Source organism: Momordica charantia (assembly GCF_013281855.1).
Source record: "Momordica charantia cultivar OHB3-1 chromosome 8 unlocalized genomic scaffold, Mcharantia_2.0 BLBB01000008.1, whole genome shotgun sequence".
In the NCBI taxonomy this organism is placed as follows: domain Eukaryota; kingdom Viridiplantae; phylum Streptophyta; class Magnoliopsida; order Cucurbitales; family Cucurbitaceae; genus Momordica; species Momordica charantia.
In genome coordinates this window covers 35,153,648-35,176,494 of record NW_028275166.1, presented here as the reverse complement: position 1 = coordinate 35,176,494, position 22,847 = coordinate 35,153,648, and the positions used below count along the sequence as shown (strand labels likewise).

Below are 22,847 nucleotides of genomic sequence, written 5' to 3'. Positions count from 1 at the left end.
TTGTCTTTATTTTGAGGATGACCAGGAACTGAATGACAAAGCAGTAAAGACCCGTTTGGCTTCGAACTCTTCCCCTGTTTCGTACATATTTCAGACAGACTTACAGAGAGAGACTGTGTTTTGTCTTCCTTTTTCTAAATTAGAGTTTGGGCTTGAAAACGTTCAACCTTTTGCGTTAAAACGAATGTGACCCGATGTTCTATGGTTAAACCTGCTTACTTTTCCAATGCTCGTTCAGGCAGTAATTTATTCTGTCGACGAACTTGGTACGGCAACTCAACTCAGTATCTGTTTAATATTAAAACAAAGAGCTTGAAATGAATCAACAAAGGAAATGCAAAGGATGCAATAATCGAAGAAAAGAAACGAACGGGATAGTTGTTGTTTGATGAGGATCGAAAAAAGAGACGGTGAGGCATGTTTGGAAAACAGAAAAAGGAAAAAGAAAAATGGTAAGTGGGGGGCACTGGGATACAGTCTGAAGCTCTGGGGTAGATGAACAGAAAAAGAAAAAAGAGTTGGTAGTTGCAGTAAAAGCTTAAACCGTACGTATTTTTTGAGGTGCAGGCATTTGGCTTCAGACTCCCAACTCTTTTTAGTCTGTCTGATGCATGCTTATAAGTTTACTTTCCTTTGTTTTGTTTTGTTTTCCATTATTTATTTTATGGATTTCCGTAGAGATGTCAGAAGACAAGGGGTGGCAGAAGGTGCAGAGAGTTGCAGTGATAATATGAGAGAAGTGAGCATCCGGCATTATAATCAGAACCATTAGTTTTAAACATGCACAGAAGATTCTGCACCCCAATGGTCCCTGAAATAAATATACCTACTCTACTCAAACCCAAGCCCTCCTCCCAGTCCTCTCTTAATAAACAAGGCAAAGCAAACCCTCCTCCAGAAGCAAGAAGCAAGAAGCAATAAGCAAGAAATGAGCGGAAGGAGCAGTAGGTTCCCATTTACTGCAGCTCAGTGGCAAGAGCTGGAGCACCAAGCTCTCATCTTCAAGTACATGGTCTCCGGCATCCCAGTCCCTCCCGATCTGCTCTACACCATTAAGAGAAGCTCTCTGGATTCTCCCTTCATTTCTAGGCTTTTCCCTCAGCACTATCCAGACGGTAAACCACTCCCCTTCCTTCCCATTTCTCTGTTTTTCTTGATTTCGACACCCATAACAACATTATTGTTCTTGGCTGGGGTGGTGTGCAGTTGGATGGAACTATTTGCAGATGGGTTCGGGGAGGAAAATCGACCCGGAGCCTGGAAGGTGCAGAAGAACGGATGGCAAAAAATGGAGATGCTCCAAAGAGGCATACCCGGATTCTAAATACTGCGAGAGACATATGCACAGAGGCAAAAACCGTTCAAGAAAGCCTGTGGAAGTTTTGAAAACAACAACAACAACAACACCAACAACACCAGCAACAGCTCTTAACTCAAATCCATCCACCCCAGCTATCTCATCCATCACCCAGAACTCCGCCCTCTCTTCTTTACCCTCTGACCCCCATAACCATAACCATTCTTGTTTCAATACTCATTCTCCCCACCCTTTTCTCTACCAACATGGTTCTTCTTCTTCAAGGCCCCCTGGTTCTGCTCTACACCAAAACTCCAATACCTCCATGCTTTTCGACAACCCAGATTACAGGTTTGTACTACAATACACAACCAAGTCTCAGATTTGTTTTGACCAATGTCTGATGGCGATGATGATTTCACTCTTTTTGTAACTGAGAAGAAGAAACAGGTATGTTTATGGGCTGAAGGAAGATGGTGATGAGCATCCTTTTCTGTCGGAAGAACATTCTGGGAACATGAGAGGCTTCTCTGCTTCATCACTGGAAGATTCCTGGCAGCTTACTCCTCTGACAATGAGTTGCTCTTCCTCATCCTCCAGACACAAGAACTGCTCTGCTTTACAAGGGGACTACTCTTCTTACTTGCAGCTGCAGAGTTTTGGCGATTCCCCAAAGCAACTCAAGCAAGAGGAGCATTACTATGAGATGCAGAATAAGATGGGAAGAGAGGAACCCCAGAAGATTATGCATCACTTCTTTGACGAATGGTCTCCGAAAGATAGAGAATCGTGGCTTGATTTGGATGATAAGTCGTCCAATACTGGCTCAGTTTCTGCAACCCGGCTTTCGATGTCTATTTCAAACAACTCATTGCAACATGACTTCTCCTCCATCTTCAATTCCAATAAGCATAATGAAAACTGAATTGGGGTTTTGAGATCTTGGTTTCTGCATTTAGCATTTGCTTTGTATTTAGGATCCATGACCCAGGTGTTGCCCAAATGCATTACAAATAAGTTGGTTTGCTTGATTTTAGTTTATTTGACGACCCCCCACCCAGGTGGGGTTTGTGACTTGTGAGTGATGTCCAAAAATGTACTTAAGCGAGAAAAATGAAATGCAACTGTTTGCATGAGGTGGGACTGGGAGGGTAAGTGGATTTGTTTGCATGTGTGTGTGAAGACTGAAGAGAACAGGAACAGTGAACTGCGTGGTTGGGTTCCATCTATAAAAAAGGATCCAAAGTGTGTTTTGAATGCTGTGTGAGTGTGGCCATCCGCTTCACTTTATAAATAGTCAGGTAATGAATGACGAGTCAGAGAGGTCTGATAAAAATGCTAAGGTAAGTATCCTGGCATCTGTGTTCTGAGCTTCCTTCAAGCTTCTGTGTGTGTTGTCTTGTAATAATAATAATAATGATAATGGAGACTGGAGACTGGAGACTGGAGAGGGCCCCCAGTGGGCGTGGAGCACCTTGCTAGGCTTCATGGTCTGCACCCAGACCCCTTTCTTTACTCACAACTGTAAAAGCGTCGGCTACATACTTCACTTCAATTCTATTTCATTCTCACACATTTGATTTCCATCTCGAAAACAGAAGGGATGTTCCTTCTTTCCCATTTTTATTTTTGAGCTCCGTCTGAGCCGGCGAATTGAAAAACAGAGGAAAATAGGTGGCCACCCTACGCCTGTCTCACTTTCTCTGCCCCTCACTCTAACACAGACAACTTGCTTTTCTAATTCACACTGCTCCTCTTGACAACGAAATCGTTCCCATTCATTTTGCTTGCGACCCTTTTCAGTTTACTTGTTTGTAGTTTCATGCTAAAATGGTGCCAATGCAATATAGGAGTAAGTGTAGGACAAGAAAGAAAGAATAAGGGAGATTCTTTCTTTCTTTCTTTTTTTTTTTTTTTTTTTGATAAAGGGGGAACTTTTGTTTAGTATAATAAAGTGGGTGTGAAAAATTGGAAGTAATTGATACACTGAGCTGAGCTATGTTTGGAATGACAAGAACTTGATTTCCAACGTAAGTTTTTTAACTTTAGAACCGACACAAATAACTGTAACATTGTAGAAGAAGATGGTCAGAGTGGTGGCCCTTCGGAAATTGGAAGCGAGGTTCATTGTCACCTCCACTGCCCATTAATGAGGGAACCAAAATTGTTGAATCTCATAACATAACAAATCCAAAGAATTCTATGGGTCCAAAGGCCATGGCAAGTACTCAAGTTTGGGCTGGCAAGCGTCTCTACTCTCTCCATTGGGCTTTCTGGTAAAGTTGTAACTTGTTCTTGACCTGCTCCGACTTACCTCCGTCGTTTCACGCCGCGACTTTCGTACGGCCGGGAGTATGCCGCTAAAATGGTAAAAACCCAGAAACCCCACCCCAAATTCTCGTCCCTTTTCGCCTGGATTTAATTCGTGATCTAGTTTTTATCGTTTTCCTTGCTTGTTTGCTTGTTTGGCTAGGGTTTTGCATTGGCAACCGAATGCCGGCAGCACTGTTAACAGTCAGATCCTCAACGAAGTTTCTCAATGTGTTGAGAGTATCCATGGCGTTAAAGGGGGCAAGTGGAAAGCTACTCTCACCTTTTACAGGCCCATCTTACGAGGTAATTGCACTCTTTTCATAGAGTCGTTTGTAAGAATATCTTCTTTTTTTCTTTTTCTCGAGAGGGGGCTGTGGCCGTCGGGATTTAATTACCCGAATGAATCTTAAATCTGTCAGCAGACCAAAACTTACCGGCGGCCGAGTTCCCGCGCGACTTTCTCGGAATCTCGCTGCCGGAGCAACCAAACAAGTATTATCTTATAATCCGTGGCCAACGGATCGTCTTAGAAGCTGATTTTACGATTCAAACTATAATGGAGAAGTTGCAGTCTTACAAATTGCGCGTTGCTCTCAATTTCGAGGTTCAACACCAAACTTTTCTAGTTCTCATGTAAACTGCACTTTCCCATGTCCAGAAATTCAAAATTGAAGTTGATTTTTGTGGCTTTCTGGTGTCTGATCTTTTGCCCTTTTGTTTTAGTTCGTGTGAGATCGATAAATCTTTGGTTACAAACAGTTTACCTTATTATTTTTTAGGGGTTCCAATACCAATTAGGGGATTTCCAACTGAGAGTGGGAAAAGTTGTTCCCAACCATTCTGAGAATTTGAGAGGAATAGTTATGGAGGTAAGGCTCATTTCATCATTTCATGATAACTCTTTTCTTGTCTGTTAACAATTGCATGCTCTTCTTATTGGTTTTTTATGTCAATATTCTTTATCTGAGCGAGCAGTTTCTTTCCCATGGGCTGTGTCAAAACAATGTTTGGTACAGGAAGTATTGATTCAACTTATCTTAATGCTTAACATGGCCTCTGTTGTTCTCATTTTGATAAACAATGAAGTGGAAGAAAAAGGCCAATCATCTGATAGAAGTATCAACTATCATTTTCTCTGAAACGTTTATGTAAGGTTGCGATCTTATGGTGAGAAGTAGTGAGATCTAGTTAATATATCCTTGCAAGCCTGTGTAAGAGTAGTCATGGAAGTCGTTATTTGGCCTTGCCCATCTTTATTATTGTTGCACATGAATTAGTTAATTACTTTCAAATAGGTGATTTTATTCAGTTTGGAAAGTGTCTTTCAATTCATTTGGATGCTTGGAAAGAGGGTTTGGTCGTTCCTTGGGGTGGACTTCATTGTTGTGCTCATCCTTAAACGGAATAAAGCGAGATAGACTGCCTATCACCTTTCAATCATCTGTTCTTGTTATCCTTTTTCCCCTTCCATATAGTTCTTCAAAAACACATTGCCATGTTCTTTATTGTATTGTCAAGTCCAAGTCCAAATAGAATATGCTAGCAACTAAGCAACTGTTATGAAGCCTCCCTCCGAGAATGGAGCTGAAGTTGGAAATCTGAAACTTCTCGAGCAAATTTATGGTTCAGTTCTGTAATTTGGTTTTAACCTACCCTAATGTATATCATATTGGATGTATTGTATTGTTAGTTCTGGGGAGTAAGAATCATATTTAAGTGGGATTTAATTAGAACATAGAATCTCTGTCAAATGTGCGCATGTTAGATTTTTGTGCTGCAATTACGAAAATTGCTTTTAGCTGCTGTTTGAATGGAGGACCATTTAGGACAGTCCAGATCATATATTGCTCGTGTCATAGTTATGCAATAATGTACTAAAATCCTGTATATTGCAGATGGAGTATCTCCCAATTTCTTCAATGGAGAAATCAAGACAGTTGATGGAGGAATTCTTCGAGGTATGGCAAGAAGCCATGTCAAAAAGTTCATTGCCAGGTCGTTTCATGCACATAGAACCAAACTTTGCAGAATATGGACTGTCGGATTACTACACTCCTCAACACACAGCCGTCCAGTATGCTAATGTTATGGCGCAACTAATCGCAACAGTTCAAGCAGTTCAATCAGTGAGAAATTAGGATATAAATTGCTTGTTTTATCAGTTTGAGATCTGAACTTCATGTTAGCTGTTTTTCTTCTTTTTCAAACAGTTCAATCAATGAGAAATTAAGATATAAATTGCTTGTTTTATCAGTTTGAGATCTGAACTTCATGTTAGCTGTTTTTCTTCTTTTTCAAACAGTTCAATCAATGAGAAATTAAGATATAAATTGCTTGTTTTATCAGTTTGAGATCTGAACTTCATTTATTGTTAGTTGTTATTCAAATTATGGAAGACTAGATTTGATTGAAATTGTATCATCATGTACGTGCTTGAAAAAGTTCAACATAGAATGGAATGGACGCTACAGTGCTGTGAAAGCAGAAAAGACTCAACAAACACAACATCATGGTGGACGCTGCTTTTATTAAATTTCAACAACCACAACATTGTTCATCAGAAATTTGGAGCGACAATACAATAGTTAATGGTAGGTGGGCTTAGAGACTGGCCGTTTGCGGCGGCGGAACCACATAATCCACCACAATCACGCTCTCCAAATGCTCCCTGACCTTGTCTTTCTGCAATTCCAGCATTTCATGGTCCGAAGCCACCGTCTCCAACTCATTCAACCCCGGGAAAATTGCAATGGAGGCGATTGAAAAGCCCTTGGCCCTGGCTGGGGAAAAGTTATCGCCCACGGTAAGCTGGGTATTCGGCCCCAATTTCTCCCTCAGCCCTCCGATCACCTCCAAGATGTGGCTTTTAACTTCCTCTCCCAGATTGTCCTTGAGCTTGAGGAAGGTGACTCTGACGGCAGAGCCCGCAGGCGCAGTGAGCGGGCCCTGCAGAGAATCGGCGATCCAATCGACGGCCATGATATCGTCGCAGATGGGGAGAACAAGTTGCTTGACGACGTCCATGTGGGAGGGGTGGGCGGTGTAGGCGGCGAGATCCTCCTTGGAGGCGTAGCGGCTGTGAAGGAGGTGAGTGAAGTTGAAGGAGGAGCGGTCGCTGAGAAGGGGTCCGGCGGTGAGATGGAGGACCTGGTCGAGGGAGACGAGGCCGTTGAGTCCGGTGAGCATGTGGGTTACCTTGGAGGAATCGACGCCGTCTTTAACCTTGAAGAGGACGACGTGTTCGACCGGGTGGGCCGACATGTCGATGGAGAAGGGTCTGAGTGTGAAGGAGGAGTTGGGAGGACGGAGTCGGAGGCGGAGATGTTTGGAGGGAAGCGTAGAGAAGGTGCGGAGCGCAGTGGCGAGCATTCTATTGCTATTGCTAATTCTACGATATAAGAATTTGCCTTTGCCGACAGGGACGTCTTACGCTGCGCTCCAACGCCAACCATACACCAAACTTCTCCCCTCCGATTCCGCTCCGCCTTAAAAGAGAATCTCTTCTCAAAACTCCTCACCATCCATCCAATCCCGTCCGTTAATTTTATATAACGCATCCCCATATCTACTTTACTTTTAAGTTAAAAACACACAGGAGACTAATTTAATACCTCTAATAATTCTCTCTCTCTCTCTCTCTCTCTCTCTCTCTCTCTCTCTCTCTCTCTCTCTCTTGGTGAAGATACCTCTAATAATAATTAATTATTTGATGATCTCATCTCATGCTACATTGAGACACTATTTGTAACACCAACATATCATGACGTGCCAAGAACCATGTTTGAATTGGTGACACGAGGATTTTAACGGGTCTTCTTCAACGATTTTTTTTTTTTTTTTTTTGAAATTTGTTTAGCAAATTGTTTATGTGAATATGGCAACGGCTTCTTTATCGGTCTATTTTCGTTCCATTACGGATCCCTTTTCCCGGGCTATTTTTCCTCGACTTCCTAGTTCATCATGAGTTCGTCATCGTCGACAACAACAATTCTCGTAACTTCACTTGTAGTTGCAGTAGTCCTACTCATAGTCCGTGCACCAACGTCGAATCGTCTTTCCCGTCGCCTTCGCATCCTGCTCTCACTCTACGGTAAAGGTTGCGTCCATTCACTTCCCAATTTACTTCTTACAGCTTCGCGTTTTTTTCGGCCTGAGATGATGAGCGACTTTCGTCGGACGCTGGGGGATCCGCAGGTTTCGATCTCCATCTTCCTGCCGTTGAAGCTGCTTGAAGTCAGGGCCTCCTATTCATCCTCTTCGGAGTTTTTGGAGGAGAACCAGGTCCAGGTCCAGATTCGGATTCCTATTTTGAATCTTCTTGGCGGAAAGATATGTGTCGGCTTAACGAAGCATAAGTATGAAACCAGGATAAAATTGTTGACGGTACTTCTCCTTGCATTTATTATTTAAAGATTATGTTGTAGTTATTTATAATTTGTCATACTATATCAAATCTTAGGCTCTTTATCACCGGAAAATTTTAGCCCTAGCTTTTATAGGGAGAATCAGACATCTATAACAGGCCATTCAGTTTGATGTAGCTTTTATTTCAGCTCTTATGAGTCTAAATTCTTATAGCTTTTGCTTCAGATGTAGTTTGTTGATTGTATTAATATACGTCTATATCACTATGTTCATTATGTCAAGGCTGTTTCATTTATCTCTTGGCTTTGATCAACTAGTTCCTCATGCAACAAGTTAATTTTTACGTTCTTGATATTTAATGTATGTGGTATTTGGCATGATATATGACGTTACACATCCTTTAGGCTTCATGTAAATAGTAGACATAATTACTAATAGTTGGATTCATGTGAATGTTATTTCATTATTGCTCATGGGCCAAATTTTGTTGGTAATTACACCCTAAATACAGAAATGGTCTTTGATGAACAAGGTAATCCGTTATCTAATCCTTCTCTTGGGATTGTGCTAATTTAATTTTGGGGTTTTAGGTATTGACAATTAGGGATCTTCTTTCGGTGGAAGGTATTTGTTTGCAACTTCCTAGGGTTTCATATCAAATTACATCCTAAATATAGACATGGAAAAAAAAAACTTATGGACCTATTTGACAACCCTGCTGAATATGTCTTTAATGGTCTTGTTTATTAGTAGAACTAGAAATAAACTCTATCCAAATAATATGGGAATATTTGATCTCATCTGGTGGTCTTTTATCTTGTCAATATTTTCGCACTAATTATATTGCATATCCTTCTGTCCATTCTAACATAATCGACTATTTCGAGAGCTAGTTGGTGGATGCAGTTGTATGTTATTTTAATGTCCGATGTGTTTTCCTTTATAGCTCTATCATAAATCTAAACAGTTTCATTTTAAATTAACTTTTCTATTTCTTTTTGTTAAAGATGTTGGTTCAGTGACTTGATAAAATATGGTACTTGTCATTGGTCTTAATGTCATATAATTGTTAATAGTGCTATTTATTTAACATTATGTAATTTGGAGAATGCAAGATATTTCATGGAATTTGTTGGTGAAACACTGAGCAGGCGAGTGCCACTTAGTTCTGTTTTTTGGTTATGTTGTACTATTAATAATTGAATCTTAAATAGATTTTGATGGCTTGTTATTTGCTTTTTATAATCAATTTATATGATTACACATTGATGACTAACAATCATGTTTAGGGTTTTTTTTAGCTTTCAGACATTTGACCATTTTATTGAATTGCATTTTAATGTAAGTAGAAATGAACAATATATTTTTCACGGCTTTTTTGAGGTGCATTTGCCACTCTTCCTGCAGACGGCAGAAGATGTTGCAAGAGCCATGGCTGTTGCAGTTGTTTCAGCAACAACTGTTATATATTATCCTTGCTCTCTTCTTCCATCTGTTATATATTCTTAGAACGTCAAAGGTGGCTGTGCACTTCAAAGGTTGCAGCATTAAGTTAATAAAGTGCATTAAGGAAGTCCTCCTCAAGTCAAAACTGCAGGAACTTACAATTCTTAAGTTCTCACTGCCCAAAAGCATCAGTGGTTGAACTCAGCACCTGTCGAGGTTCTTCATTCAGTGTGCCTGAGCTTTCTTGACATGTTTCATTTATTAGATCTATAGTTCATTATATGGTTATGTTATTCAGATATTATTTCTCCTTCAATCTTATCGATTTTGTGTTCTCTACTTATTCCCTAATACTATAATGTATTATGGGGCTATTTGATTCCTGATACTAGGTAATGGCAGTAATTTAGATTCTTTTTTTCATTGTTTGTAGACTGGAAGTTCTTGTTTGTAGTATTTTTCCAACATATTTTATGTTGCAAAATTTTAGGATCTGATCTCTGAAGGAGCTAAATAGAATTTTTGAGAGCATGGTTGTTGTTGACCTTCATCCTAATTGTGACATTTAGGCACTTCAGAAGCAATATGTTGCAAGGAAGTCAGAAGGTTTTGGGAGACTGTGAATTTCACTTAATAGTCAGAGTAAATCTCAGGGGGAACCTCATCTTGAATCATAGATGAGTTATATCATCAATCAAGTTTGGTCTTAGAAAACTATATAATTTTACTGCTTTTGCAGTACTTGAATTATGAATTTTCTTCCCTTGTCAGGTCCTATTTGTTAACCGTGTAGAGAACAGCTACTACTCAAATACAAGGACCTTACATTCTGCTTTCTAGGAGGCATGGAGGTTGGTTGATCATTGGGTGTTTTCTCATGAATTAAGCATAAATTTTTAGAAGAAAGTAGATATGGCGTATTGTTTCACCTATTGTTGGCTATTGATTATCTACCCTCTCGTGAATTAAATGTTTGTTTCCGCAACACCTTTTCAGATTTTTGTCTGATCACTCTATCTTTCTTCCCTAAGATTTGATAATGTGTCTAAAGGTTCATGTTGTCGAAATAACTCCTTCCTTGAGTGAGTTGAACAAGATCCTTCTTGGGCAGGTATATTCTATTTTTTGGAAAATGAGTTGGAACTTAAAAATATAAAACTAATAAGTTGTTGAACATAAGATGTGATAGAAACAAAGAACTAACATTCTTGACATTAAAAATCTTCTTTGGTAGTGTTGCTTAATACTTATCAAGCACCTGAGCATGTTCCCTAGAATTATATCATTTATAAATTGTGCTTAACTATTTCTATTTCTTGTAATTATTAACTAGGTTTGCGCTTGCAAGCAACATTGTTTTCTTATCTAGTTATTTTGGTAATCAACTGTGTAAATTTCTAGGCTACGTTATGAACACTACCTCGCTTCTATCATTGTTAATATTATGAATACATTAGGATTTGAATGATATTTACGCTCTAAGAGAACTTTTATTTCTAACTTGAATCACCTTTCTGAACTTCATGTATTTGTAACTTGTCTCAATTATTATGTTGAATTTGCAGAAACGCCTAAAGCAAAGTGACATTTTTTGTAATACATTTTATTTGTATTCTGCTTACATACAATCTCCCCTGTGGTTGAGGGTTACAATTATTTACATCGTTACAGCTCCTACAAGAGTCCCTTGTGCAATATTCTTACACACATCAACCTCATTAGATCCAATGCAGTCTGCCAAGTGGGAGAAAACAGTCTCATCAGCTTCTGGAACGATAATTGGCTTGAGACAGAAACTTTGGCAACCCTCTACCCCAGACTGTTTTCCCTATCTACTGATAAAGATGCTAAAATCATGGGGTTATTGCTTCCGTAGGCCTCTTAAAGACATCGAAGTTCAAGATTGGATGCTACTGTCCACCAAACTCAACAACATGTCGCCCCTCCCAAATACAGACAGATGGATTTGCCCCTTGATTCATCCAAAAAATTTTCCACAAAATCCATCTACTCCTATCTGACATCTTCGGGAAACCAGCAGCCACAAAATCTCTTCTATAGCATCTGGAAAGGAAAATACCCCAAGAAAATTAATTTTTTCTGCTGGGAACTTAGCCATGGGGCTATCAATACTTTTGACAAGATCCAAAGAAGGTTGCCACACATAGCCCTCTCACCAAATTGTTGTCTGCTTTGCTACAAAGGAGCTGAAACACCAGGACACCTCTTTATCTATTGTATTTTTGCCTCAAACTTCTGGAACAGATTGCTTGGGACCTTTGGTTGGCACGCTGCTCTTCACAACAACCCGTCCATCTTCCTAAACTCCCTTCTGAACGGCCACCCATTTAGAAAGGAAGGGGGTCTCCTCTGGGAACAATTTGTTCGTGCTTCGTATGGAGCATATGGTTAGAGATTACATATTTTTCACCATGATTATTTCTCCATTAGAGCGAAATAGGACCCTTGTAGTACAGGCCGCCAAGCAAACTATGCATTGCAGGTTGCTGGTTATTTGACATTGTATGAGTGTTGTGTTAGTTGAAGAATTAGTGCAGAAACCATCTGGTTTGCTTTCTGTTTCTAAAAGAGCACCTTCCTACTCAACTCATCCTTGAACCATCACATACTACACACAGATGCCATTGCATTCTATCTCGGTTGTCATTCTTTGACTTGCTTGTTGGTGTGTTGAATATATTTTAACCAATTTTTACCTTCTTCTTCTTTTTTTTTTTTTTTTTTTTTTGCACCCCATTTCCACATATTAAGATGCAAAATAAATCTCCTCCAAGAAAAAAGACTTAAAAAATGATTGCTTTGAGATCTTGGGTAGTTGCAAATTTCTGGTTGTGATGGTTAATGGAATCTATATTTTCTTGTTAATGCTTTTGAGAGAGCATATTCATCATAGAGATGTTAAGGATCTCACATCGAAAAGATAAGAGACCTAATAAGAATTTATAATAGATATGGACTACTCCTCTCATTGTCAATTGGTTTCGAGATGAAACTCCATGAATCTTAATATAATATCAGAGTCCAAAACACTCAAACGAGCATCCAGTCCAAAAATGGGATCCGACCAAGATTGGTGAATCCAAAAGAGACACCGTCTTGAAGGAATATGTTAAGGATCCTACATTGTAGCCAATTGGTTTTGAGATGGAACTCCGTGAATATTAATAAGAGATTGGTTGCACCTTTTGGTTTGTGTGTAGATAGTAAATTTTTAACTGCATCTTTTAATGCTAAATAGTTTGATCTTGTTAAAAAAATCTTTTACAATGACGTTGAAATTTGGATCTAATGTTAAGAATCACTAGATTTGTTGACATACAATACAAGGCTCGCCCTTCTTTTCTTCTTTCTTTCTTTGCTTCTGACACTCATATGTAGGTTTTCAGGTAGAAACACCCTTTCTATTATTTATGATTAGAGGAAATTACGAGGAGCCAAGGGACAATTAGAGAGCTCTAGAAGATATTATAAACAATTGGTTATTTACTTGTGGAATAATCACTAAAAGGTTGATTTATTTGCACTTACATTAATGCTTTTAATGTTAAATGTGCTACATAATATAACTTAATCAAGCTGATTACATGTAGCAGTGACTTTGAGTCATTTTAAAGCTGATTTTTAACATCCAATTACTATGATGTAGTTCTCAAGGGGTCTCAAGGTGAAGGCATAAATTTTAGGAGTGATGCTGATGACACAGATAGAGGATGCATCTTTATTTGGCCAGGATGATTCCCCTGACCTACTTGACATTCTTGAATGGGCCAAGGTTCTATAAAAATTAACAATTGTGCTTTTGTAGGTGGCTTTCTTGCCATTGTCTTTAATAATTAAATTTATTTGAATTTACATGAAAATAAGAATGGATCATTGTAAATCATATGAGTATTACCAGCAATACCCTGTTAGGGGCCATATCTATTAAGTTTCAACCTTTGGAGCACATGCATCCCATGGACATCCCATGGAGTATTATAGATCAAGTGAAACGATTCTACATGTTGCTGGCTTGACCGTCAATCCAGGATCATGTAGTACAAGTCTTGAATTGGCTTAGACAATTTTATTATTACTTTTTCAGGATTAATGATGGCCTCATATGTGGTATGATAAGCTTTGAGGTTCTTGTCAAAGTCTCTTCCAAGACATATCTTGTTTGATTCCTTGATTTAGCCTCATTTCTAGTCAATTTTCAGGCACAAGGTGCTCTCATGGTAGATGAGGAAGCAATTTCCTTATCAATAACTGTCGCAAGCATTTTTGGTTCTTTATTATGCATGGAGCATGTAAGTTTATTATATCAGTTTTAGCTGGAACACTGCTAGATAAGTAGATTGTGATAATTTGTTTCAATTTGGTACGTGATTTCTCTTGCATCATCTTTGTTCTGGTCCAATGATAAATAAGGGCTGATTGTTGTGTTTAATTTGGTTGTTATTTATTTATTTATTTTTCTCTTCATACACCTATAAGGTATTTAAGTTGGATGGGAGAATAATTCATGTACAACATGCAGGGTATCCTATCTGCTTTAGTTTTATTTTATCGATTATCCCTATAATTCATCCCTACACAATGGCAAAGCTTGCTAATGCCAATATGATTAGTAATCTCTGGTATATTTTCATGAGATATTATATTTCTCTTGTTTTGGAGGATATTTTTGTTTATTGGCTTCTGAACATATCAATTGTTATCAATCATAAATATAAACAGTCAGATTTTACCGAAGGACATGCTGGATTTTTTGGGATGCGCTTGTTCCTTACGTAATAAGTATTTGATTTTTAGCTGTTTACTACAGCTATTTCTGGTGATTTTTCTAATTGATTACTAATGGAAACTTTTGAATAGGTTGATACGAAGAATAAACTAGAGAAGTACAGTCAAAGTTAACAAATGCCATTCTGGTTGATGTTAACAACAACCAGGTCTCTATATTTTCTATTTTTTTGAACATCAATTCTTCTTTATATGATTTTGTGTTGATTATCCACTTGCTGTGAATATGTATCTGATTTGTCCCACTATTTGAAATGATAGGTCAAGGCCCTAACAGTGCCTCAACTACCTAAATAAAGGAGTTATTCTCATCATTAAGATTGTATCAAGCAAAGCCAGTCGGAGAAAGTTATTTGGGAGGAAAGAGGCCTGAATGCACTGATGTGCAGGTTTGTTCTTTCTCCTTTTATTTTTCTTTTTATCTGATATACTTAGTATTCCCAATGATATGTTTTGTAAATTTGTTTGATGTGCTTATGCCTAGGTTGAAGCCACCGATGTTTTCTTAGAAGTGCAACGGTTGTACTTGGGCCTTCTTTGCTCTGGCCTCCATTCACAATACAGTTACAAAATCCAATGACGATAAGGTGGGTTTGCAATCTCTTCTGAAGTTAGGCAATTTTTTATCTGCTTCCTTGTGTTGGGTCGTGAGCTTTACAGATTACTTTCTTGAGCTATTGCACTTAGTTTTTTCAGGAACTTTTTTTTATAGGAAATGAGAGAAGCTTGTCTTTTCAGGAACTAATGTCCTAATAAGCTTGTAGGTTTGACTTGGAGATAAAGATTTTTCTTTTCATCATTGTTACTGCTATAAATTACTATTAGAGAGAATTCAGCTACCAGATTAAATAAAAAAAATTAATGGGTGAAGAAGGTGGTCTGTAGCTGATGAGGAGGGTGGGTCACACTTGGTAAGGTGGAAGGTGGTCACGAAACCTTTTTAGTTCATGGGGTTTGGGCATTGGTAAATGGTTGTAATGTTTCTTTATGGAGCCTGACACTCAGTGGCATGGGATCTTTGTGAACAAGTATGGTATGCACCCTTTTGAGTGGGCCTCGATTCTCAATTTGTGGGGATGGTAGAAAAAACCTTGGAACGATATTTAGCTAGGTTTCCTCTCTTTCTCAATTTATGAAATGCTATATTGGGTATGACTCAAATATTTATTTTTGGGTGGATCGTTGTAGGAGAAGAGGGAAGTGAATTAGGAAGGGATTTCTTGTGAGATTTGAAAGAAAATGGAAAATTAAAAAAAAAAAACTACTGGGACGAGAAGTAACTAGGCTGTATACTAAAAGAAGGCGCAAGGAAATAAAAGTTCTTTTGTTGAAAAGGAAAAAATAAACTTCAAGCCTTCTAGGAAAGAGTGTTGTACATGGAAAAACAAAGATTGTTGGAATTAGGGTTGAATATTCAGAGCATGTTGGTTGCATGAAATTTTGCTTCAGACGAGGACATGGAAGCATCAAAAGTTCATAAGTTTAAAATTAGGTCGTGGTGTTGGGTAGTTGTAAGTGATCAAGGAAGGAATAATTGGAAATGGAAGGCTAGAGATGTATGTAGTTGGTAATAATGGAGAGGAAAGAGTTGGAGGTGAGCAGAAAGCAAGTTGATAATTTATAAGCATCCCGGTTCCAAATCCTTAAAATATGCACGTGGCCCATTGAATAATTGGCATCTCGTCCATGATCGTACAATATCACAAGTTAGAAATGGGGCTTCTACATCCTTTCGGTCTGATGCTTGGCTGCTCGGTTCCCCCTTGGTAACAATTTTCCCTCACCTTCACTCTCTCTCTTAGAAAACCAGCATCTGTGAAGTGTGAAGGACATGGAACAATGAGCTTGGCTTTTGGGACTTTCGGTTTTAGGAGAGATCTCGAGGATGACGAAATTGATGAATGGCCATACTCTCCAATCAGCTTTCACCCATCAGACTCATTTTGGAGGAAGACGCATGGTTATGGCCTCTAGACAGTAAGGGGCTACTCCACCAAGTCCCTCCTCACTCACTTGGACACAAAGGAATACCACATCTCTTCCCTTCTTGTTATAAAGCTATATGGGGTGAAATCATTGAATTCTTTGTATGGGAGCTTACTCACAAGGCGATCAACTTCCACGATAGATTACGGCTGTAGCTTCCCTTTATTATCATTTCTCTCCATTGGAGAATAAATTCTTCATATGGGAGCTTACTCACAAGGCCATCAACTTCCACGATAGATTACGGCGGAAGCTTCCCTTTATTACCGTTTCATCCTCACATTTTTCTCACGTGCCCCTCGCAACAATATTTTGGAATGAGATTCTACTAGCATTTGATTGGGAGGTGGCTCTACTTATTGATATCAAGGATTTGCTCACATATGTTCTTGTGGGCCATCCTTTCAAGAAAGAGAGGGCGATCATTTGGAAACACGTCCTTCGAGGTTATTTTTTGGACATTTTGGAATGAAAGAAACCGTAGACTCTTCACTGAAAAAGAACTCCCTTTCACTAAACTCTTTGACAATATCAAATTTCTTGCTATATCTTGGTATAAAGCATCTCCACTTTTTTACTCTTATAGCATGGATACATTTTTTACCAGTTGGAGAAGTTTCATATAACACCTTTGGTATTTGGGTTTTCTCACCCCTTGTAATTTCACATATTAATAAAGTTGTTTCTTATAAAATAAAAAATAAAAAAATATGACAATTTGGTCTGACATTTAGAAGTAGTTTTAAAAAGTATTTGGAGTTGAACTTTTGCCAGTGTCTTGATAATGTGATATTGATGAGTTAGATATTTATTAATCTTAAATTATTTTTAACATGGCATTTTTTTAACATTTTTCTTTATCTTTCTCTCTCTTCCCTCCTCCTCCCTTTCTCTTCCTCTCTATACGAAGTGATTCCATTGTTGAAGCACCCCTTCCACTGTAGAGAATTCCAACATCCAAAAAGATCAAACTTTTTAAGTGTACAGTCTCGCCATCCTAAAAACTATAAAACCCCCCATGTTGAAGCCCCAATTAAAGGAGTCAGAAGTAGCATCTACCTCACAAACTCCATAACAAAGATTGGAAACAATCTCCATTGATACTTTTTTCAAGCTTTGGGAAAATGGATTATTGTATAATTTGGTTCAGAAACCTTGCAATAATTGTGGGTCATTTCATGGCTCTCTCCCTGCACACAGGAACTAGGTAGAGTTGAGCTGAAAATATATTTGTCTAATTAACCATTTTTTAGTTGAAAATATTTGGGATTGGTCGAAAATTGCAGGGAATCAATTAGTAGTCCTTGCTGACGATGGCACTGGTGACCATCGTTCTCAAACGAGTGGTTGTTGTGCCGAGTTTGTGAATTTGTATTATGCGATTTGAGAGATGGAAGAGAGATGGAAGGGAGGAGAAGAAAACCAGACCGGAGAAGGAAGATGGAAGAGAGAGTAAGAGAAGAGGGAAGAGAGAGATAAAAAAAAATGCAACATAAGTTAAAAATAATTTAAAATTAATAAATGTCTAATTTAACTTTTTAAAATTTAGAGATAAATCATACCACTTTCTTTTTTTTATATAAGTGAAGTCAAGTTTTTGCTCCCTAAGGACTAAAAAAATTGATTAAAAAAGGGGAAGGAAAATAGTCCAATCTAATCTAGGTTCGAACCCAGTACCCTAATTTTTTATACTTATATATATATATATATATATATATATATATATATATATATATGATGGTTGAATTTTTTAGATTTTTTCTTTTTTACTATTTAAAGAATTCAACACAACTTCGTCTCAATTGTGTAATTCATTTATTTTGCTTGCTCCACTAATTGGTCAACAACCGAAATTAGGTGGCATTTGGTAACTCCTCTTTTGAATGATCTTTATTAATCTACAACACCTCTTAATAATTCCAAATCTGTCCGAATTGAAAAAAAAAACCTAAAATAAATACTCTGAAATAAGAAATGGAAGGGCAGAAAGTAGGCCAAAATTGGAGTTTTGGGGTAGAAGTTTTAGTATATTCTAATTATAATGAAGCAAAGAAAGAAATAACTGTGAGGCTTTCCAAATGTATAAATGTTTGAGGGTATGAAAAAGGTAAATGCATCCGTCTCCGCTGGTTTAGTGGACAGGACAATTAAAGAAAGGCAAACCACTTTTTTGGTTTTTATCTTTTTCAGAATGAGATATTACAAAGAAATGCATTAAATTAGGCGTGAAAAGTCCTTGGACGAAATTTTTGTAGTGGAAATGGAAAATTGGAAATGGGATTGGGATTGGCCGGTTACCCGTTACTGCATGAATCAAAATCCAGGTGGCGGGTGTACAACTCAAGATTTGGATCTGAATAAAACACACATGACACAAGCAAAGCAATCCCCATCTAATCTAATTTGATGAACCACACCCAGCAGCAGAAATGGAAATAATATATGCCAAATAACAGGTGGATATTTTATTTTATTTGGACGGCAAAGTAGCCGAGCCTGACTGTCAAATCTCTCTCTCTTCTCTCTCTCTCTCTCTCTCTCTCTCTCTCTCTCTCTCTCTCTCTCTCTCTCTAGATTTCTCAGAGGAGGTCGGAGGTTCCATTCAATCTCCCATCTTTTTCCACTGCTCCTCTCAGACTCCTCTGCCCACACGCCACAATAGAATGTTCCAGATTTTCAAGGTACCAATACCCATTATCTATGTTTTCAATTTCATTCACAAATCGCAACTTTTTTTCTTTTCTTCTGGGACATAACATAACATGCTATGGTACTACAAAAATTATTTATAATAATAACACAATCACAGGGGGGAAAAAAGGAAAGGAAAACTTAATTCTTTTCGTTTCTTCTAATCAAATTTTTGGGGGAAAAATATTTAATTTAAGATCTTCTCCTCCTAAGCTCTGGATGGATGGCCTTTATGGCCTTTTACTCCTCTCTTCTTGTGTTATGTTATGTGTAGCCTCAGTTATTGAATTTAAGATTGTTCTTTGATTTCTGAATAATTAAAATGCCCCTTTAGTTTATATATAGAATATAGATGAATAATTCAAGTACCTCATCTTCTCTGCATCATTGACTGGTTTTTGTGTGTGTTTCAACTTTGAACACGTTCTTCCTTGCAACTCTCAACTCTAGGTGGGTATTCTCTCAGTACATTAAAAAAGTTCCCTTTTATGGAAACGCGAATGGGATCTGCTTTTTTCTTTCCACATCTCATTATCAAATTATTATTATTATTATTTTATCTTTTTTACATTGATAATTTCTCTTGTTTGTCCTCTCATCACCCATGGGGATGGAGGTGATGATTTCTGCTACAGTTCTTGTCTCATGTGCAGATAAGAAGATATGATGATGGTCTTTTGAAAAGAAAAAACAGATATTGAATTTATATGCAAATTGTTTGCAACTTTGGTTGTGTATTTTTAGCAAGAAGAAAAATAATAAATAAATTTGGATTTGATATGAAGCAGAAGCAGAAGGAGAAGGAGAAGCAGGAGTGGGAGTGATTTATATTTTTGAGAAGAAAAAAGAAAAGAATGGAGGGGGAGACATTCTCAATCTCAGGAGGAGCGGTGGGCAATGGAAGGGCGATTGATGGGAAAATGGTGCAGACTTTTCAGAAGAAGTTGGTTGAAGTTGAGAAAATTTTGGACCAAAACAGATTGCTGATCAACGAAATTAACCAAAACCAGGAGTCGAAGATGGCCGACAACCTGGGCAGAAACGTGGGTCTCATCCGCGAGCTCAACAACAACATCAGAAGGGTTGTGGATTTGTACGCCGACCTCACCAAATCCATGGAACCCGACGCCAAGCCTGGCTACAAGCGGAACCGACCTCCTCCTTCTCCTCCATAACAATAATTTCCCAGATTGTGTGTTTCCCTGTCCCCTGGATCTAATTCAAAAATTAAGCTTATATTTGGTAGTCTATTTGCTCAGACAGAACTTGGAATTACTGTATTTGTGTTTTCTTTTTCAAACTCCCTTGGTCTCTGTGAACTGTGAAGAAGAAGATGGCAGCTTTGGATGGTGTTTTTGGTTCGCACCCATTGGCCATTCCCACCACAACAACAGAATCTCAGAAATCTGAAATACAACTTTGACTGGGTCAGCTCAGCTGGGTCAGGGTGGGATTGGGAAGGTTAAAAACACACACACACACACCACTATACTTGTAAAGATACAGACAGACAAGTAAAACAGTGACACCCAACAACATGACACAGGGTCCCCAAGCTTCTCACTGTTGGGTTGGATTTGGATTTTGGAACTCACCTTCTCCATACTTATCCCCTCCTATTCTTTTTCTTTCTTTCTTTTCTCCATACTTCTATTCATAATGCTAATACTAAAAATCTTAGCATCAATTCATATCATAAATAAGCTGCTTGATTTATCTAATCTATTATTCATATCAATTCTCCACATGTTAGCATTCCTCATGCATAAAGATAATTGTTGCAAAATGAACGGTTTTCATTTAGAATCCCATATTGAAAAAATAAGGGACCTAATAAGGATTTGTAATATAAATGGTTACTCATCTCATTATCAATTGGTTTTAAGATATAGCTTCATTAATTTTCATAGTTTTCACCCTACCTTTTGACTTAATGTTCTCTTATTAACTTCTATACTAGTTATACCTCACCCTTTATTATTCTCACCTTTTGAAGGGTTTATTTGCTTCTATTTATGTCATGAGAAGGAGTTAGGATTCCTAAAGTCTCAGCTTGTGAATTAAATCTACTTCTGGCATCATAATTTGTTTACCTCGCATACAACAAATTTGCTAATTTCACTAGTTACTTAAATTTAGATTTATGAAACTTGTTTATACCAACTTAACGAGAAACACGTTAGATAAACGTAAATTAAATCATTTGTGATTCGTTCCTTTGTACTGCTCCAAGCACAAGTTACTTAAATTTTGATCTTTGAAAATCTGGCTGAACATTCTGTGAATATGGTAAATGGAAGACATTTGAAATCAAAAAACATCTCTCATTTGAGTTTGGTGGACCCATATTCCATGGTACCTAATTTTGAAGGCCCACAAGATTGATTGCTGAAAAATATTGGTTTTCTTATTATTATTTATTATTTTTTGTGAGATAATGCTCTTCTTCTCTTTCCATTTTTCCTTCATTGTCTCTGATCTCATGACCTGCATCATTTGGGTGTCTTCTGATATCATCACTTACTTCCTTTTCCACACATTCTGCAAAACTACAATTCTCTTTTATTTTTTAATATCCACTTTCTACCCACATTCTGATTATTTCATTTTACCAAATGCGTTGAACGGCCTAAATTTCTAATAATGCAATCAATTCATTCTTCCAATCTTATCGTTATTGTCATTTTCTTTGAATTTTGCATGAGTCAAATTACTAGAGCCAATCAGATATGTTTTATTCAAACTTTATTCTGAAAATAAAATAATAATGATAATAACTCCAAAACAAGCCTGAAGAACTTCTTTCCCCTCACTAGTCTCTATTTTCCACTTCTTATAATCCAGTGCCTCATTAAGAAAAACACCTAATGGATTTGTCGATTAAATTAATTAGCTAGCTAGTTATATGGTCAATTGGGTCTTATTAAAAACAGACAGCAAGCCAAATGCCGTAATAAAATAATATGCTAATTTTTGTTATTAAAATAATTAATCCCATCATATCACCATCAGTTTGGACTTAAAAAACACAATAACATGGAATCTATCTTTTGGTCTCCTTTATCCTATTTTATCTCCTGTTTCCTTGCACTTTCAGCAACAAGGAGGAAGAACTCCTCTAGATCTATTCTCTCTTTTTTTAGTATATTACTTAAACTTTACCTACAATGTACTTCTTCAAAATAAAATAAAAAGCTAAATAATTTGTTTTGGGCTCAAATAATTATTCTCACTCATGAGTTATATATATTATTTTAATAATTTTGTTGCTTAGTATCATATTGGTAGAGAACTCAATAAATAAATAAATAGATTAAAATTGTAGCCTTTTAGAATAGTTAAGATTAAGATACGTGTATTATTACCTAACTAATTTGTTTGAACCTTAATACCATCCATGGTTCAATTTCTATCCATTAATTGTTGGACTAAAAAATAAATTGCTTGAGATTTTTTTTTTAAATAAAACACCAGCTAATTTCTTTATAACCTCATTTCCACGCAACGAAGCGGTTTTTTCTTTTAAAATTCTGTTAAAACAAAATTTGAATAAAATTAGTAGTGTAAAGATTGTTGAGTTTATTTTGCTATGTTAAAATAGTTATTAAACGAGTATATTTAAAAGTAACTATGTTAAAAAAATTAAAATTAGTTGTTTAAACCTTTTTACTTTACAAACTCAAAAGATTTTGAACATTTCTAATTTTATACCGTGTTTATCAAATATAGTAAAATGAATAAACTTAATATGAGATCCTTCGCAAATAAAGTAAAATACAGCTTAATATGAAATATATAATTTAAAGAAAAGTTAAATAATTATTGAAACATAATAAATGACATTTACTATAGTCAACATATAAACAACTGCTACTGTGGTAGGTGTAGAATATGAAAAGAAAAGGCCAGTTATTTTTAGCTATTTTTTCTAGCTACTCTTATG

General features: G+C 37.2%; 4 protein-coding genes across 9 annotated transcripts; 3 read left to right on the top strand and 1 right to left on the bottom strand.

The window, feature by feature from the left end:
- The first annotated feature begins 116 nt into the window (after positions 1–116).
- Positions 117–2,554, top strand: LOC111021882 (growth-regulating factor 5). 2 transcript variants are annotated; one of them, XM_022298995.2, is made up of 3 exons: positions 117–1,115; positions 1,207–1,648; positions 1,748–2,554. In XM_022298995.2, exons 1-3 carry the CDS (start codon positions 929–931, stop codon positions 2,220–2,222), a joined length of 1,104 nt encoding a protein of 367 aa, XP_022154687.1. In that variant the 5' UTR covers positions 117–928; the 3' UTR covers positions 2,223–2,554. The 2 variants fall into 2 exon arrangements, with proteins under 2 accessions (XP_022154687.1, XP_022154686.1); XM_022298994.2 differs by having other exon boundaries at positions 1,739–2,554.
- A 713-nt stretch (positions 2,555–3,267) lies between these two features.
- Positions 3,268–5,955, top strand: LOC111025837 (mediator of RNA polymerase II transcription subunit 20a). 3 transcript variants are annotated; one of them, XM_088127374.1, is made up of 5 exons: positions 3,316–3,665; positions 3,771–3,913; positions 4,030–4,214; positions 4,390–4,479; positions 5,506–5,955. In XM_088127374.1, exons 1-5 carry the CDS (start codon positions 3,652–3,654, stop codon positions 5,746–5,748), a joined length of 675 nt encoding a protein of 224 aa, XP_087983500.1. In that variant the 5' UTR covers positions 3,316–3,651; the 3' UTR covers positions 5,749–5,955. The 3 variants fall into 3 exon arrangements, with proteins under 3 accessions (XP_087983502.1, XP_087983500.1, XP_087983501.1); XM_088127375.1 differs by having other exon boundaries at positions 3,344–3,665; positions 4,033–4,214; XM_088127376.1 differs by lacking the exon at positions 4,390–4,479 and having other exon boundaries at positions 3,268–3,665.
- Positions 5,956–6,102: 147 nt separating this feature from the next.
- Positions 6,103–7,145, bottom strand: LOC148209960 (Stress responsive alpha-beta barrel domain protein). Its single transcript, XM_088127373.1, has one exon. The coding sequence runs from the start codon at positions 6,977–6,979 to the stop codon at positions 6,212–6,214; it is 768 nt and encodes a 255-aa protein (XP_087983499.1). The 5' UTR covers positions 6,980–7,145; the 3' UTR covers positions 6,103–6,211.
- Positions 7,146–7,501: 356 nt separating this feature from the next.
- On the top strand, positions 7,502–20,625 carry LOC111021856 (protein ELF4-LIKE 3). Of its 3 annotated transcripts, none has more exons than XM_088127380.1 (6): positions 7,502–7,993; positions 9,383–14,376; positions 14,489–14,616; positions 14,712–14,814; positions 18,788–18,894; positions 19,690–20,625. In XM_088127380.1, the coding sequence occupies exon 6, from the start codon at positions 19,759–19,761 to the stop codon at positions 20,077–20,079; it is 321 nt and encodes a 106-aa protein (XP_087983506.1). In that variant the 5' UTR covers positions 7,502–7,993; positions 9,383–14,376; positions 14,489–14,616; positions 14,712–14,814; positions 18,788–18,894; positions 19,690–19,758; the 3' UTR covers positions 20,080–20,625. The 3 variants fall into 3 exon arrangements, with proteins under 3 accessions (XP_087983506.1, XP_087983505.1, XP_087983504.1); XM_088127378.1 differs by having other exon boundaries at positions 7,505–7,993; positions 19,693–20,625; XM_088127379.1 differs by lacking the exon at positions 18,788–18,894 and having other exon boundaries at positions 19,693–20,625.
- The last annotated feature ends 2,222 nt before the right edge of the window (positions 20,626–22,847 follow it).